This window comes from Mycteria americana, chromosome 6 (assembly GCF_035582795.1).
Source record: "Mycteria americana isolate JAX WOST 10 ecotype Jacksonville Zoo and Gardens chromosome 6, USCA_MyAme_1.0, whole genome shotgun sequence".
NCBI classification, from domain to species: Eukaryota; Metazoa; Chordata; class Aves; order Ciconiiformes; family Ciconiidae; genus Mycteria; species Mycteria americana.
In genome coordinates this window covers 11,362,078-11,379,951 of record NC_134370.1, presented here as the reverse complement: position 1 = coordinate 11,379,951, position 17,874 = coordinate 11,362,078, and the positions used below count along the sequence as shown (strand labels likewise).

Sequence of the window (17,874 nt, the reverse complement as noted above, 5' to 3'; positions counted from 1 at the left end):
GAGCGGAGCCCGCCTTTGCCCCCGCCCGCCGGCGCCTCCGGCTCCGCCGCTGCCCCCCGGCAGTCCGTTGGCAATAGGGTCCCGCCGGGAAACAGCGTCCCGCGGGCGGCGCCTCAGCCTCGTCCCCCCGCCCCGGCTCCGCCGGAGGAGCAGGGTTACAAGGCGGGGCGGGGGGAGCTGCGGCGTCCCGGGTTGCAGGGCACGAGCGGGCCGCCGCCGCCTTCTCCTTCTCCTCCTCTGGGCTTGAGGCTGCAGTTCGAGCCCGCCAAGGGGTGGCGGGGCGGCAGCGGGGAGCTGGGCCGTGCTGGTTAAAGCGCCTGAGCGGGGGCGGAGAGTTTCGCCGGAACCTGTGGCGAGGCGCCCGGAGGCGGGGGGACGCCTTTGCGGGTAGCAGAACGCGGAAGCGCCTCGGTGCGGAGCGGCTGAGGGCGCCCGGCCGAGCGCGGTGTCCCCGCGGAGCGCAGCGGGGCCGCGGCCTCCCCCAGCGCCGCCGCCGCCATGTCCTCCGATTTCGAGAGCTACGAGCAGGACTTCGCGGTGCTGACCGCCGAGATCACGGGCAGGATCGGGAAGGTGCCCAAGCTGGTAGGAGGTGAGCGGCGGGCGCCTGCGGCGGGGGGGCTGCTCGCCTGGCGCCGCGGAGAGGCCGTCGTCGCCCGGCGTGCTGGGCTCCCGCCTGCGCTGCTCTCCGGCTTCACGGCTCTCGCTGCGCACCGCAGGCCCGTCCTGCCCGTCTGTAAGAGCCTCTCCGGCTCCCGGAGCCTCCGGCTTCCCAGCAACGAGCGCTCGGGGTGGTGGCGGGGAGTGTTGGTGTGTTTTTAGCGGGGTCTGTCTCTGCGTCCCGTCACCCGAATGTGTTTTCTTGCTCCTTAGACAGCAGAGTCAGGATTCGCCTCCCTGCCCCGGGTGCGCATCTGTTCGAGCGGCGAGTTGTCTCATGAAATGTGTTAAGGGTAACCTGACAGAATACTGTTTGCTGGTCAGCTGTAAGGATCAGCCCTTCCCTTCTGACTTGCTGTGGGGCCACGCGAAGTTATGCCAGCGCAACTGAAGGGCTGAGCAGAGCAGGGGTCAGAGCTGGGAGAATGTTTCTTGTACCAGCATTGCTACTGAATGCTTTTTATTGTGATCGTGTCACAACATCAATAATGGAAATCAAGTCTTTTTCATGTGGCATGGACAGAATTCGTGCATGATTTAATCCGAATCTGTAATTTTGCTGCCTACTGTTAAAACATTTGATTTGGATAATTGACTGTGGTGACTCACACGTAGGAGCAGATTTAAAGATATCAGTGTTCATTTACGTTAATGCGTTTGCCAGTAACCTGCAGCATTCGTGGTCTGATGCATGATGTATCCCTGCAGTAGAGACAATAACGTCTATAAGAGTGTTGGGGTAAAAAGCTGAAAATTATAATTTCTTTAACCAGTCCAGCTCAATCTTCTAGCGCATATGAATCAGTGCCCTAATATAGGGCTCCTAGTACGAGACAGGGGAAGCTGAAACTAGTGGATTTCTCGTCTGTCTCTCTTCTAGCTAAGTTTAATGCCTCTTCTGTTTCCAGGTCATTAAATATTTCTGCCTCTGCTTCCTATGCACGTTTCCCAAAGCTTTAGAGTACTTAAACCATAGGAGTGGATATCATATGAGGAGGGAATAAACACACGCTAATGGTATACTTTTCCATATGACTAAAGGAAAAAATATCATGCACCCAGGACCAAAGAATAACATCCTACTTTTAGAGTGGGAAATGCATCATGAAGTGATGAAGTAGTGACTCTAAACAGGATTCGAGGTAGGTGGTCAGCTAAAACATATGATCTCAGTCCAACGCTAATTCAGATGTCCAAAATACATCTGAAATGAATAAATGGGTATTTTGAGTAATAATCGGTCTGATTCTGGAAGGTCATGTCCAATTCTAATCTTAGCAAGTTGGAAAGTCTTCCGATAAACTGGCGTTCAGTGACCAATCACAGGCATGATTAAAGGACAGGAAACTATGCCTTTTCATCAGCTTAACAAAGCTATTTTGCTGTTGAGCTTAGCAAAAAGGATGGGGGGGGGGGGGGGGGGGGGGGAGATGGATGATTCAGTCACAATCTGCAGGTACTTATGAGGTAGAAAGCTTTTTCTGTTTTCTAATGGAGACTTACAAAATGAAGAAGGGAGAGATCCAAAGAGCTCTTGTGATTGAAATTTAGAACTGGTGTAATTTAGTCTGCCCAGAAATGATGTTTAACCTGTAAATGGCCACTGAAACAATTTACTGAGCGGATGCAGTGAATTCTTCACTAATGTAAAGTACCTAATCAAAGCAGTATTTCCCACTGCCTCACAAAGTGTTGTTTACTTTTAAACAGAGTAAACTTACAGACCTCTTGTAGGAACAGGGGGACATCATAAATACACTAGTGGCTAGTTTTCTGAAAATCAGTAGTGCTACACTGATTTATGGAAAAAGAATAGAGATTTAAGTTCCTAATTATATAGATTTTGGAAGTCATCAGTGTCTGTTCAATAGTAGGAAGAATATTCTGCTTAGTAGTAGTGGATTTCCATAATCCCCTCCTTGAATCAGCCTCCCTTATTCACTTAGGGAGACTTTGGAGCTAAAGAGCATTGTCTTAAACAGTGACATAGCCTAGAACAGTGACATAGCAGGCTTTGAAATCATGATTTTTTTATGTGGCCATTAGAACGTCTTTTTCGAATTTGCCGTCCTCTCAGAGGAGAAAGAATGCATGTTCCCTGCGGGACCAGTAGTGTGGTACTGGGCTAAATGGCCTCCAGATAAGACAATGGTGGGTTTTTGTTTTTGTTTTTAAGAGGTGGCTTTTCCATGTTAGGATTTGAGGGTGCTCATACATGGTTTGGACTGGCTTGCATTATAGCTACTTCTTGCACTGTACATTTATGAGTGTGTGCATTGCTTCAGTTTTCAGGGCTATTCTGTCTTTCATCGGCAAAAAAATTCACGTATGACTTCAAAACAAATTGCAGACTTAGATAATAGAGGCATTTGACCACCTGGAAAAGAAAATAAATCTCTGACTATGCTGAACACTTTAATCAGAAATATTTTAAATACACATTTTTCCCTTGTTTCTTAATAGGAATATTTGCAAGATCTTTGCTTCTTCATCACCAGAAGTTCCAGTTAGTTCTTGTGGAGATGGCTGGGAGAGCCTCAAAAAGAGGATTATGAGGTGGGAGGGGGACGTGAGGAGAGATGCACATGAGGTGGCAATTTTCAGCAGTGATTTGAGAGAGATTGCTGATGGCCTTCTTCCTCCACGCTGGAAGAAGCAGGATGAAAGGTGTAAGGACTTGTGCTACTTCTGCATAATACAGAGAGATCTCCTGAAGTCTAGTGACTGGTTTGTTTCCTTCTGCTGCCCAAGATGGACCTGCTGTAAGCTTCGCATTCGGTTGAACTGGAGAAATACTGGTTAATTTTTTTGCAACGTTCCTGTGTTTGGTGTTGTCAGGACTTTATGCTGTCTTGTGTTCTGGGAGGATGATGGCTCAACAAACAATCCTATTGTCACAAATGCATAAATAGTTCAGCAAGAAATGTAACAAAGGCACTCTGATACTACAGAAACAATAAGCAGCAGGGACAATAGAACGTCTTGGGAAGAAATGTCTTCTGTTGAGGCAAACGTCATCTGGAGAATTAAAGAAAGTGTTCTAAATAGAGAAAAGGCATTTAAATAGGTTTTCTGTGATGTTGCTGCAGGTCTTTGAAGAATGAAGATCGTTGGTTGATGTGTTTTATTAATATTCCTCGGTGTTTCAGAGAAACATCTGTCTTGTGATTTGACCAAAAATTTATATAAATTTTGATTGCTTGATCTGAAAGAGAGTTTTACCAGCACAAATGGTGATACTTAGCCTTTCCCCAGCATGGTAGCCTCTGGGTTGTGATGGTTTTAGACTTGAGTGCTGTCATTCTTCTGATACTCAATAGCTGCGTTTTCTACTGAGCAATCAAAGCACTGTATTTCAGTCTCTTAACAGATTTAGCTGAAGAAAGTCCCACCTTTAATTTTCTGTTATACCCCTGTACTGGAGTTTACTGTCTCCGTTTCAGATCTGGCTCATTATGTTTTGCCTCTTGAACCCAGTTTTATAAACTAAAGAGAGAAATGCATGTATCGTTCCATTTGTCTCTGCTGTTGGACAGTAACTTCTGGCAGTGGTGAACACGTAAACAACCTCAGCTAGCATGGCAAAATCTGCAAGTGGTCTATGAACTGAAGCCCTTTGTTACTCAATCTTTTCCTCAGCATGTACTGATAAAAGGAAGCAATTCGACAAGCAATGAGACTACTCAGTCTTGGTCCAGAATTTTTTAATCTCTTCATTGGTTGTGAGATCAAACCAGTGCTGTGTTATCTTTCTACGCTTGTAGGAAGATTTCTGCCTTTCTGTAACTGCTGTATTTTGGGGGACAAAACAGTGACTAATGCAAGGGCAAAGCTGAAAGAACTGACGAAAATGTAGTAAAAGCTTGTTTCTTTTAAGAAAGTGGTACAACCTTGTGTACAAACACGGAATGGATTTCTTTGTTTGCAATCCTTACCTGGAGGAAAAAAACACTTTTGTTTCTAGTCTTTATCCATATTTTGTCAATTTGACCATTTAAATTATACAAGCTATGTGCAATATTTTCTTTAGGACATTCTGTCTGGCAACGTGGAGACAAAAATTCTGTGCTAAATTTAGATATATTTGATGGAGCATTGTGTTTTTGTTTTCTTTAAAGGACGTTATCAATTCTGAATTAAGGAAAAAGTTATAAAAACCCCTTTTCACTATTTCATATGATGGAAGTGTATTTAAGGAAATTATCAAGTAGGCAGATTGAAAACTACTATGACACAGTGGAGTAATACAGTTAGTAATATGAGGATCTTTAATTGGATCATAACTTGTTTGTCCTGACCTACTAGATTAGTGGCAAGCTTCTCTTATTCTGAGTAACTCCCTCTGACCTCATCTGCAGTCTCTGAGTAAGTCATCCTGTGGATATTGTCCTCTTTCTGTGGGGATTCTGACTGTGAAATAAGTTGTTTCCTTAGCTTAACCGTGGCAGTAAAACTGAAATTAAATGGTTTGAAAACCATTCCAGCACGTGCTGTCTGGTTGACAGTGTTGTAGCATTTCATGCTTCTGTTGCCGATATCAACAGGCCTAGAGTATTGGCAGTCCTGCACACAAGTGGTTCCAGGCAGCATACTCTCACCAGGATTTTACATGGATGCAGGTAGAGGAAGAGAGGAAAGCGAAACCAAGTGGGTGATACTTATACTTTGGTAAGCTTGCTTTTCCTTACCAAAGTGACCCTGCTGGATCCTGCCACCCCTTCTTGCTCTGGGGACTACGTGGTATTGTGTACCCTAGAGGATCGCAGTTGCAACAAGTTCAGCTGCTTTCCTGGAAGTCCGTGAAGATACTGCTCCAAAGCTGCAGTGCTGGGATGTTGCCATGTGCCTGCTCACACGTCTGTATTTGAAGGAACAACAAAGGCCTGTTGTCAGTGGGCCTTGCTTCCAGCAGTTACTCTGGTCACCAGCTGCATGATTATGTATCGATAAACCTGGGACGATGTTAAAATGCAACCCTGGAGTTGGGTTAAAGTTTAATTAACTAAACCATTGAAGATCATTTGAATACCTCCTCAATTTTATGGGAGCAGTTTCAGCCAGACCTCCTTGTCTGAGTTTTCCCTAGCAAAGGGCTGTACCTTAATATCTCTGTGGGTACATAAGATCTTACTGGTCAGTGGAGCGCTAGGTAGTTCTTGTAATCACAAGTACACACAGAATTTGTACAGCATGAAATATCTTTCCCAAAACCCCAACTTTATGTCCCTAAATTTCAAGTTACTTAATGTGTATGGAAACTGTAATCCAGTAAAACTCAGGGAAATACTGAAATTGCTACAGTACATTTATTTTCTGCTGCTATATTTTTAAATTTTATTTCAGCTTCAATAAAATGGTACTGTGTGTTTTATATCTTGCATTGTTTTTCCTTTTGTCCATCGTCATCTTGCCCTCTTCCAAATGAAGGAAGGAACAGAGGTGTTTTGGGATGCTGGGTAGGAGAATTGAAATGTGTGGGCAAACAAGTGGCAGATTCTCTTTTCCTTTGAGTTTAGTTGTGTTAGGAAGGTAAATCACTAACCATTACATTTTCTGACTGGGGTGCCATCATGAGAACCTGGTGGGGAGTGAAAGAAAGACATTGCTAGCAGAGAGCTAAAAGTGCTGCAGAGAAATGAGCACTTCCTACATCTTCTCTTGTAGTAGAATCCACCAGACATAGCAGTGTGAATTCCAGATTTGCAAGAAAGGTGCTGTTTTTCCATGGCTTTAGCTCTGTAGAGAGGATTACTTGATGAAATTCTGTGCCTTTTCAAGGATAAGAAGGGAAACTCTTGGGAGGATTTAGAGGTGAGCTCTAACTTCTCACTTGTGTCACTGGCAGAGTTCCCTTTACTCAGAGGGCTTCAGTGTTCTTCAAGATTTTATTCTAGCTATATTTTGCCAGACATACTGTTGTATCCTCAGAAGACAGCTTTTCTAGTCCTTGCTTAGCTGGTTATTTGCAAAGATCTCTGCATTATCTTAAAGGTGGAAAGGATCCTGAACCTGATCCTCTCTGCAGGCAGAGCTCCAATGTATGTAACTGAAGAAGGACAGATCATGATGTTCACGTGTCCTTAAAAGAGAGTGTAGAATATCTTAGGTAAATGAGAAGATAGATGGACAGGCCCATGCAGATGTAATGCAGGTACTGTGGAACACCAGTGGGAGGGCTTAGCTGAAACATGACTTGCTTATGCTGGGGATGCTTCACCAAAAACTGTAGCAATATAGTCCTTTCAGAGTGGTTCTGTTGCTTTTAAGGAAGGTTGTTTTAAGGGCACATTTTACTTCATATGGCAGAAATTCTGGTTTTGGTTGCTACCTCAGCATCCCCTGATTACTGCCTGCGGCACTAAGTTTGCTCAAAAATAAAGCATTTCAGCCTGTGAGAAGCTAAATTATATACATTTAATAAAGGGGGTCCCTCTTGAAATTCAGTGGCTTGTGGCATGCAGAGGATCAGAGGTGGTCATCAGATAGTCCCTTTTGGTCTTTAATGTGTCAATTTGAGGATACAAAGAGATCATGTGGAAGAGAAGCAAAGGAATTCAGGCTGAAAAAAAACCCCGTGAAGTCTAAGATACACAATAAAGTCTCTTGTGCCAATGTAGACTTATCCATCATGATCTCTGGGGAGCAGTGACTGGAGATACTTTTGTGCAATTCACTTTTTATCTGCCTCATCAGACAAACCACCAGCACAGACATCTCATGATGCTCTTGGTTTCAAACAAACAGTGGTGTAAAGGGTTGTATGTTCAGAGTTTTGTTAACTTTATTGAGACAATGTGTGGATTTACAGTCAGAAGGATGGAAGATGTGGCCATGAGAGGGGCACAAGGTGGTGCAAACGGCAGTATTGCAGCCCCTGAATGCCCACGGTAATTAAGCAATGAAGGGACTTTTTATTATCCATTGAGTGAATATTCCTCAGAAAGTCTGCTTGCATGCTGTAACAAATCAAGTGGTCAAGCAGTTGGAATATTTGGCAGAAGTGACACTGAATCTCAGTTCATATTGGATTCTCTGCCTGAGAATGGGTGGTTAGAGGCAGGTCGCAAGTCAGACATGCTCTCTATAGCTGGGATATAGACTTGCTGGCAGATGGTGATTGCTACATATAGCTTATAACTGATTTTAACTTTTTAAAATTTTCATCTTTTATTACTAATTTACATTTTTACTGCTACTAGAAGACAGCTGTTTTCTTGTAGTTCCCATGGCATTTAATTTTATTTCTGTTGAAGCAGGAGAAACAGGGTTCTAGACCCAGCAGGGGAATAGAAACCTCATTTTTCTTCAGTACCTAGATTCATTATAAGTGGATGCTTGGTTTTGTGCATCTCATATTTTGCAAATAAATAGGATAAGGCTTTGTTCTTAAACCATAATTTTTTTTTCCATTTGGCATAAGTATGTGTCTTCTCATGCATTTGTACACACCCAGCAAGTGCCTGCTGAGGCATAACTCCTACACCTGGAGCAGCTGTAACTGCTTTCCTAACTAGCAAACGCTGCATAACAAAGCAGAAGACTTCAAGGATTCTCCAATCTCTTTTTTTTTTTTCCCAATTACTAATGTGGGTATCACAGTGCATGATGATGTCACACAGAATAAATCCCTTGAGTCAGTTTTAGCTGATACATACAAGCTTTTGAAATGGTATATTTTTATTTCATGGCAAGAACACAATTATATTGGTATTTTCACAATTCTATTTCAGATGACAAGAAGCAGATGGTTGCAAATGTTGAGAAACAGCTCGAAGAAGCAAGGGAACTGGTACGTTTTGGCTTTTCATATGTTAACTGCAAATTCCTGGGGAAAATAATAGGATCATTAGTGGTAACATTTAACACACGTGATGCACTAAAAATACTTAACCATAATATATTAGAAAATGAAATAATATTTTTGAAATAGTTCTTATTTGAGGATATGAAATACACAAGAGGAGTGTATCCTTTGTTAATCTTGTGTTAAGTGATTTAAGGTTTGCATTATTGCTGTAAGCTATTACAGGCTGCTACAGGCTTTGAGTTGTGGATTAGATCTTTTACTTTAGGAATTGAATTCAATATTTACACACCTGGACTGTTTGGTTTTTTTTCTTGTAGGACCCATGCATCTACTTGATTTAATCTGTCTGATTGTCTTGTAGAGCAATAGATCTTTTTTTCCCTTTTAGCAAGTGAGGCATAAAGACATTTAGTTGTTTGAGGTCAAGGGGGCAATGGTAGTGTGGGTTACTGATCCGAGAAGTGTATATATGTTAACCAAGCATTAGTTAGTGGTCTACACTGACAGAAGAAAGCAGTATGTGTTAAGCAACTGTGACTTTTTTTTTAAATTTGTTCCCATTACAGCCTGTCATGTCCTCCATCTGGATGGAGTATAAAAGTGAAGTTTTGTAGGTGTGGAGTAATTGAGGAAAGGTGTTGGTGACAGTTGAGATTGACTTTTTCCCACATAGCCGATAGTTCCTTGCCTGAAGTTGCTTTTGTTTATTGCTTGCAAATGAGTTTGGTCTATCTAGTCTCAGAAATGTAATCTGACTGTTAGGATAGGGAAAGGAAATTAGTTCTCCTAGCCTGAAAGTTCTTATAATTGAGCAACTTGAATCAAAGATTTGGTTACTAACTAAACAGTAATATTGAAATTCACTTTTTAAAGTGGCATAGGAAGAAAAAGGTCTGTAGAGTGTTTGTTGACATACCTAGTGCTTTTGCTTTAAGAATGGAATTAGTGTCGTAGACCAGAGCATTGGAATAGCATCCAGGAAAGCTGGATCTTGGGATGACTCCACTGCCTGTTTACCCTGTGAAGATGGCAAGGTGCCTAACCTCTCTGATTTGGTATTCTCAGTGAGAAACATGGTAAAATTACGGTCCCATCTCATGAGGATGTTCTGAAGGTATATTAAGGCCTTTTGGGCACTTTCATATTCAAACAGCTGAAAGAAAGTAAAAATCTAGAAATGTTTTTCGTCTCCTTTTCACTACAACTTGACATGGCAAAAAAGCATAGCAGTACAGGGAAACCATGGGTGGTCTGATGAAAAATAATGCAAATTTGGTTTTCTACTCAAAGTAAGATTGGAAGGAGCAGAAGTTGAGTTAATGGCTCATTACTCTTCTCCTTATGTCAGAAAAAGATAATTTAAATTTGTATTTATTTTAATACAGATTAAAATAGATTAAAAAGTGAATCCTGTATCTGCACTTTTATCCTAATGATGATCTTCCTTTAATGTACTGGCTTTTCTTTCACACTTTTGTTTTAGATCTTGTTGCTAATGCTGCTAGACAGGTGCTTAATTCAATTATTGGCTTTAAGCAATTACCTAACATGTTTGTGATTAATGTCAAGGCTTGGATTTAAAAATCAATTCGAACAAACCTGCTAATAACAGAACTGATTAAGAAGATCCTCTTTTAAACTAAAGGCTACAGTAGAAAATCAAAATAAACCTAATTCCTTGCTACTGATAGTTTTCATACATTAGTTTGCTTCATTGTCTTGAGTAGTCAAAGCTGGGTTTAGCTGGTTTTGTTTTATTTCCTTCTTGGCTAGGAAATAACACTCTCGTGTGTTATAAATATTATTGTAGAGATAATTTATTTACATTGACTAACCATTGATTGTTTTAAAACACTGTCTGCTTTGTTTGGGTAAAATCACTGGTGTAATTGATTCGATCTATGTGCAGAACTGACATCAAAACTTTTCAGACTCCCAGGCTGCCTTTTCAAGCCAGAGCTGTGGAGTAGGACATCTCTGGAGAGAATTCCTGTCATTCTACATCCTGTGTGGAGTATCTGAATGTTATTTTTACCAGGTTTTTAAGAAAGGTGAATGTTGTGATAACCTTATGGAAATTCTTTGAGTGTAAAATCTAGCATGTGCTAGAAGAGCTGGAAATAGCATTTTTGAGTGAAACTTTGCTTTTGAGAAGAAAAAAACGTCTGTGCATTATTTGCCTTTATGTTTTATGAGGGACACATCACAAAATTGTTGTGTTGCAAATGCTAGGTTATTCTTATCTAGACACTTGGCTTTTGAATAATGCATGTAAATTTAGTGTTGCAAATGCTAGGTTATTCTTATTTAGACACTTGGTTTTTTTAATATAGATCTCTATTTTAGTTCCAGGACTTCAGAATCAGAGTAAAATAGCAAAGCTTACAAGTTTCATAAAATGCTAGCAACTCTCCATAGCAATTTCCATGTGGAAAAGTTCTTGCGTGAGTGGGGAGACTTATTTTGGAGTCTCAACGGACAACATCAGCAGCGCTACCTTACTTTGTTGTATTTTGGAATGGAAATACCAGTGGCTGATCTACTTTATGCTGTATTCGGTGCTGGGAGCGTACTGGGTGTTGTTGGGAGCAAACCTACTAGGTTAAACACCTGAGGAGCCTGAAGGATGGGGCCTGGTTTATGAATTTGGGCAAGAGTTAGGTGCCAAAATGCTCAGCTTCACCACAGTGGTGGCAAGTTTGAACATAAGCAAAACCAGAAGTTTGAGCTTTTAGGTTTTCTGAAGAAAACTGGAGCTTCTACAGATGTTTTGAGATTTACGTGCCAGGTTATTTTTCGCTTTTAGTAGAATTTAGCTCTGTTCTTGCTTGTGTATGAAAAATGCGATTTTATGTCCAATAATATGAGGCCTGAAAGTGAAAATGCATGAAATTAGGTTGCATTTAAGTTCATACGTGCTTGGACCACTAACTTTCGCATGACTTCGCATGGAAATTTATCAGCGCAGCCACAAATGTACCCGTTAAATCTCATGATGACAAAAAAAGATGTTAAATGTTGGTCAGCCTAAATATACATGCTTCATCACTGTTCCTTGGACCTTACACTGTCTGATACTGACTCTTTAGAATGAGTTTTGGATTTCATGGACTGTGGTCTGATCCTCGCTGCAAATTCTGTATTCACTGGGAGATGGTTTCATTTTTATATAATAGATAAGAATTGAGACTTCATTAAAGTATCTCAACCTTGCACATATAATTATATATATATGTGAGAGGTATATTTTCTATGTTTATAGAACATTTGAGATCAAATATATTGAGATTAAATTGATAAGAAATAAGCCATTAACTCCAGCTATCAGTTTAATTTATAATACCCCTTTGGAAAGTTAAGCCTGAGCCAAAGAACTGGGTAGAATTAGAAATTGCTTTGTATGTTTCAATTCATTACTGACTATTTAATTAAAGTCTGCTTTACAGTTTATTATTGAATATCATTTTGTATAATCAGAATAGATCAGGCAGAATGACTTTTGAGTATCTGGTAATTCCATTGATTAAATTCAGCTGCTTTTCTTACGATATGAGGATGAAATTTCAAAGTGTAAGGAAGCGATTACATAGGAATAAACTGTAGCTGTCCCTTGTGAAGACCCGTAAGCAGTAGCTTGGGACCCTAATTGAAAGGCATTTCTGTTCCAATGCCATATTACTCAACTGAGATAGTAAAAGGTGAATAAATACTGTTTCATGTGCCTACAGCAACCAAGGAGAGGTATTCTTTTATCTTTTTAGAGTAAGTTGGAAAGATTTTGAAAGGCAGGTAAGGGATTCTTCAGCCATGCAAAACAGAATTCCCGAACAGACAGCACCATGTAATGGAGGCTCCATGACCCAGTGGGCAGGTAATTAGCAGGCAGCTCAACCCTGGTTTATAACTCTTGATTTTCTGTACCTCTGTGCCATATTCTTGTGTTTCAGGCCCCTTAGTATTCTACATGGCAAGAATAAATAGAAAAAGCTTTTGAAAGATACATTCTATCTCTGATATTTTAATGTATTCGACTGTATGCAAGTTCTTGAATAGTATTGCCATTAAACCCTGAAATTCAGCAGCTTAATATACCAACATACAGATTCAGGATGGAGATTTAGGCAGTCAGTTCAGACTTTGTAATTCTACTGAGTAAGCAGTATTTAAAAGAACAAGAATTATTTTGTTAAACATAGAGGCTGGTGGTAAATAAAACTTTAAACATGTATATATATACACACACACACGTATATACACGTGTATATATATACACACACATACGTGTGTGTGTGTGTGTATGTGTAAAACCAAATCAAATACCTTTTTCAGCCAAGGGTTGCCAAAACCACACAGCTAGATGGAGGTAGGCTTTCTTCTGAGCTATGCTCATTTGCAGGAAGTGATTTAACCTCAGTTTTACTATTTTCTTGTAATAAAATGTATTAATCACATTTGGAATTGAAATCCAGAAACGTTTGACTAGAATCATTCCTTCTAAGTGTTAATAATATTGTCACCTGTTTGTTGACTTAAGGCTGTATAAAGATTTTGATAAGTTGTTTATATATTGCAAAATAAACAACATTTTTCTTGATAAAGAAGGAATATTTCTTAGTATTTGTGAACAATTTAGGTAAATTCATCCTTGCTTTAATTACCCTTTTGATTTACATGTCTTCTTTATTTTTACTTGCTAGCTTGAGCAGATGGAACTTGAAGTTCGAGAGATTCCACCTCAAAGCCGAGGAATGTACAGCAGTCGAATGAGAAGCTACAAACAAGAAATGGGAAAACTTGAAGCTGATTTTGTGAGTTTTTAACATATTACATAAAGAAGGCATCAATGAGAATTTTTTAAATATAATAATGTAGTTATTTAGGCAACTGAGAGAGTGTTTTTGACTAGGGTGAGAGATGAGTTCTGTGTGTATCTTGCTGTATTTATGGACAGATGAAAACCAAACTGGGGAAGAGACACTTTTCTTTTTGTAGCAGTCTCATACCAATATTGAAGTTGCTAGCCTTCTGTCCCTTTTCCCTGGTTCTGAATTGTTTCTGTGCAATTAAACATTGTGAGTGTTCATGCTGTAGGAAAAATAGTCAGCTTTTAATCCTATTTCTCAAGGAATGCCTGGTAGAACATCAGAATTAATACTTAAATTATAACGTAAGTATAGTCTGGGTGGAAAATTGTGGTTCATTTAAGACAGCTTGTAGTAATGTGGGCAGTAACATGAAAAGCAATACAATCTCCAATCCGTGGAATTTTTGAATGTAGTTTATCTCATGTGCACTACATTTCTTAGTCTCTGTGATTTCTTTTCCATTGCACTTAGATTCTTCTTGGCTTTTGTATAAATCAGTTATAAATACTACATTTTTCAAGTAATGGATGCAAACTAACAAGATTCCCTTGTCTAGGGGCTTCTGCTACAGTTATCAGTCCTTTTTTGTGATTAGGATTTGCACTGAATAGATTTACATAGAGACAAAACCGTTTCCTTCAAAATCCTGAAATAGTTCAAAGGGATTGCAAAGTGTAGGAAAATGCTATGTTAATTGGCAGCAGCTCAGTTCCTCCAGGGTAGGGAGAAAGAAATAACCGTTGGCAGTATTTTCCATTCACTGGAGAACTGTGAATTTCTTGGGTTGCTGGCAGCAGTTGATTCCTTCAGGGGAGGGGAGTCAATGTTTATACCTGCAGCCAGGAAATCCAGCTGACTGTCACTCCTCTGTGCTTCTGCCAAGTTGAGAAGTTGCACAAAAATGTATTAGAAGATGGTTGCAATTTTGTAAAGTTTGAGGAATGTTAGATGTCCTGGTTCTGGCTGGGGTAAAGTTAATTTTCCTCCTAGTAGCTGGTATAGTGCTGTGTTTTGGATTTAGCATGAGAATAATGTGATAACACACTGAAGTTTTAGTTGTTGCTAAGCAGTGCTTATACTAGTCAAGGACTTTTCAGCTTCCCATGCTCTGCCAGCGAGGAGGTGCACAAGAAGCTGTGAGGGAGCATAGCCAGGACAGCTGACCCAAACTGGCCAAAGGGCTATTCCATACCATACAATGTCATGCTCAGTATATAAACTGGGGGAGCTGGCTGGGGGCAGCGATCGCTGCTCAGGGACGGGCTGGGCATCGGTTGGTGGGTGGTGAGCGGTTGCATCACTTGTTTTCCCTGGGTTTTGTTTCTCTCTTCTTTTTGTTCCTCTCCCTTTCTTCCTTTTCATTACAATTTATTATTACTATTTTTATTTTATTTTATTTTATTTCAATCATGAAACTGTTCTTACCTCAACCCATGAGTTTTCTTACTTATGCCCTTCTGATTCTCTCGGAGGGAGGGTGAGTGAGCGGCTGTGTGGTCCTTGGTTACTGACTGGGGTTAAACCACGACATTAAGATAAAAAGACTTGCATCACAATTTTGAGACAATCTCATGCAGTTCCGCTGTAGGAAGTGCATATGGCCCTACTGGCTAAACAGTGGCTTCCAAGAGAGAGCAATTTCTGGACCTGTAGTGAATGCTGTTTATCTTCTCAGATGTGGGAGCATTCGCTTTCAGCATATAGTTGTTGCTGGCCTATTTCTCTATATAGGCAGAAGGGGGGAATTGGTACTTCCATATTCCCAGGCAATAGGGAATGGGAGAGTTCAGAACTGGGCACTCTTTATGGAAGAGGAGAAATGAACGTGTGTGGAAGAAATGCATCAGAGCCCTAGGAGTTATGTGATAGAAAGAACGTAAGTTTGTCCTCAGAGCAAAGGAGCAAAAACAACACGAGAAAGAGGAAGGAATGGATCATAATAATGGGAAAAAAACAACAGTCCAAAACCTAAGGATAGCAGAAGATCAAGGAAAGAAGGTGGAGTGAAGGATGTAGCAAAGTACTGAAAGAAAATAACAGCTATGCTTGGAAAAATCTCAGTTATATAGAAAATAGTGTTGTTACAGCTAAATTCCCTACATAATTCCAGTTCTAAGTACTAACATTTTTCTGAGTTTGTATGTGAGGGCTTGAGAATCTTTTTGGATTATTCTTCAGTCAATAGCAACTTGTGGGAAACCATGTAACAAAATGATTCAGTTGTGAGTTCAAAGAGGGAAGAGGAGGAAGGAAAGGAAATGTTACTTTGACTCCATAAGCTGCAGGGCTGCTGAAGGTAGGAAGTGGAGAGTGTGTGCTGAAATGAAAGTGCTTTTGAGTGTTCTGCCTGAATATTGTCCTGAATGAATTGTGACCTGTTTGTAAGCAAAGCATATAGAGTTTATGTAAGAGCTTTAGCAGGCCTTTAGGGAAAGCAGATCTAAGTACTTTTAAAATGAATTCAGTTTTATAGATGAACGGAAATTCTTAACTGGGAATGATACTGGTAGTTTCGGGTTAGGATCAGCTTACAGGTTTGCTGCTCAAAAGTTCTCAGCTCTTCCAAAAGGCACACAGATGTGAGCCTGCAAAGTTAGGCATTGTTCTTTATAAACAGAGTTGGAATCTCAGCTGGATCCCAATGTATTTGACTTGGCTTTTCTTCCTGTGTGAAGCAGCGTGTGCACTGAGGAGAGGACATTTCTCAATCATCTTGAAGTGTGTGTTTCATTTTAAAGAAATAATCTCTGTGAAATGAATTGCAAAAAACATATACCTCAGTATATAGTCTTTTTCAATAAGTTCTATATTTCTATAGAACATGAAGTTCTATATTTCAAACATGAAAATAGCAGAACTGGGACTGGTAGTTTTCTTTTATATACATCATAATGAGTATGAATTTTGATCTTGTGGTTCTTTGCATGCCTTATAGCATCTTGAAAATTTGCCCTCACCCAAGCAGTTATGGAAAACAGCAGCACAGCAACATATTTAAAAGTTAGGATAAGGAAACATAAAGTATATGGACTGCCCACAAGGATGGACATTATTAGGGTTTATTTGTGACATGTAATATCTAATTACTGAGTTTATTTGATCTTGGGCAATAGGTGTAAAAATGACAAACCACTGGACCATCACTTTGATATTATTTACTACATACTGTGGCATCTTAATGAATATTTAGTGTTTTTTTCCTATGCACTTTACTATACCAGAAGTATATTCTGAAAAATACAGATTGGAGCTTAGTTGAACAGTGCTTTGAAAAGTTGCTCCGAACATGGCTTGTTCATCTCTAACTTTCGAATCAAATATAACAAGTCACAAATAGGAGATTTATTTCCCCTCATTGCTAAGCCTTGTTATCTTGAGTCATGTGCGCAGTTAGTTATCGGTGCTCTGCAGTCCAGAGGTGTGTGTGGAGGCAATGACATCTACCCCATGCACTGGTAGTTGGTAACCCACTAATTGCATTAAATCATATCTGAGGAGAAAAAGCCACCTTGCTCCATCTTGGCCCTCTCTCTTGGAGAGGAACAGTGGGAATGAAAAAAAGAATAGCTTGATTTTGTCATGTAAAAGTACTCAGCACAGCACTGTGAATACAGATGGGGAAAATTAAAGCACGTATTGCACCTCAACTTAAGGCAGCAATGGTTGCTGATGCTTGCCTCAGTGCTGTGTAGTCTTCCATGGGGAGCAGATGCCAGGGGAGAAATACAAGAATAGCGTAAGCATAAAGTGATACTCCTTTGCAAAAAAGCTGTATACACCTCAAAAGGTTAAGTTTCAGGCTTGCTTACTTGCTTACTTCACACTTGCTTGAGTGTGATAAATGTCTCAAAACAGAGTAAAACTGTTTGTTAAACCTTATGTTGTCTTTTTTAACTTGCAGATGTAAATCTTGGTTTTATGATTTTATTTTCAATAGTATATACCAGCACCGTATTTTTATAGCAGGGTTTCGTTCCTGTTAGGTTTCAAACTGTAGTCCCAGACCTGCCGTGGCTCTGGGGCTCCTGCACGGACTAGGCTTGCTGGGTTGCAAAGACTGTGGTAATGGCTCTATCTTGTGGCCCGAAGTGGAGTTGCAGACCACGTACTTGTGCTTTCTGGGTTGATTACAGTCTTGGGACCACCTACTAAAGAGTTCCTGAAATTTAAAACAATCTTCCTACGAGCAGGTTCTTTTCCTGCACCTACCAATGCACCATTATGTGGTTTAAGCTTGTAAATATTTTGGTTTTGACTATTTCAGATGTAGAACGTCCATGGTGACGGCCTGCGTGGAGTTCTGAATGCAACAAAAAAGCCTTTGTAGTCTGTTAAGTACATGGACTATAGGTATTGTTTATTTTTTCAAAAAAAGCATGTCTGTGTTAATTGTTACCTGAAAATAGCCAGTGATCTTTAAACAGTGGGGATATGCAGTGGTAAAAGGCTTTCCAGATTTTATAAAAATACTTTGACCTGAATCTATCCCAGTTCATGTGATGAAACTGTAACTATTTAAACTTAGCAAATGTGTGGTTATCT

The 17,874-nt window shown here is 40.3% G+C and overlaps 1 protein-coding gene across 4 annotated transcripts in view; it reads left to right on the top strand.

Moving 5' to 3' along the window:
• The first annotated feature begins 46 nt into the window (after positions 1-46).
• Positions 47-17,874, top strand: part of VTI1A (vesicle transport through interaction with t-SNAREs 1A) — a 272,754-nt gene continuing 254,926 nt past the window's right edge. For 2 of the 4 annotated variants that reach the window (XM_075504538.1, XM_075504540.1), the window contains exons 1-3: positions 54-592; positions 8,391-8,449; positions 13,165-13,275. In XM_075504538.1, coding sequence (XP_075360653.1) covers positions 499-592; positions 8,391-8,449; positions 13,165-13,275 — 264 coding nt within the window. In that variant the 5' untranslated portion in view covers positions 54-498. Of the gene's footprint in view, positions 593-8,390; positions 8,450-13,164; positions 13,276-17,874 lie in introns of all 4 variants that reach the window. The other 2 variants (XM_075504539.1, XM_075504537.1) reach the window with 2 other exon arrangements.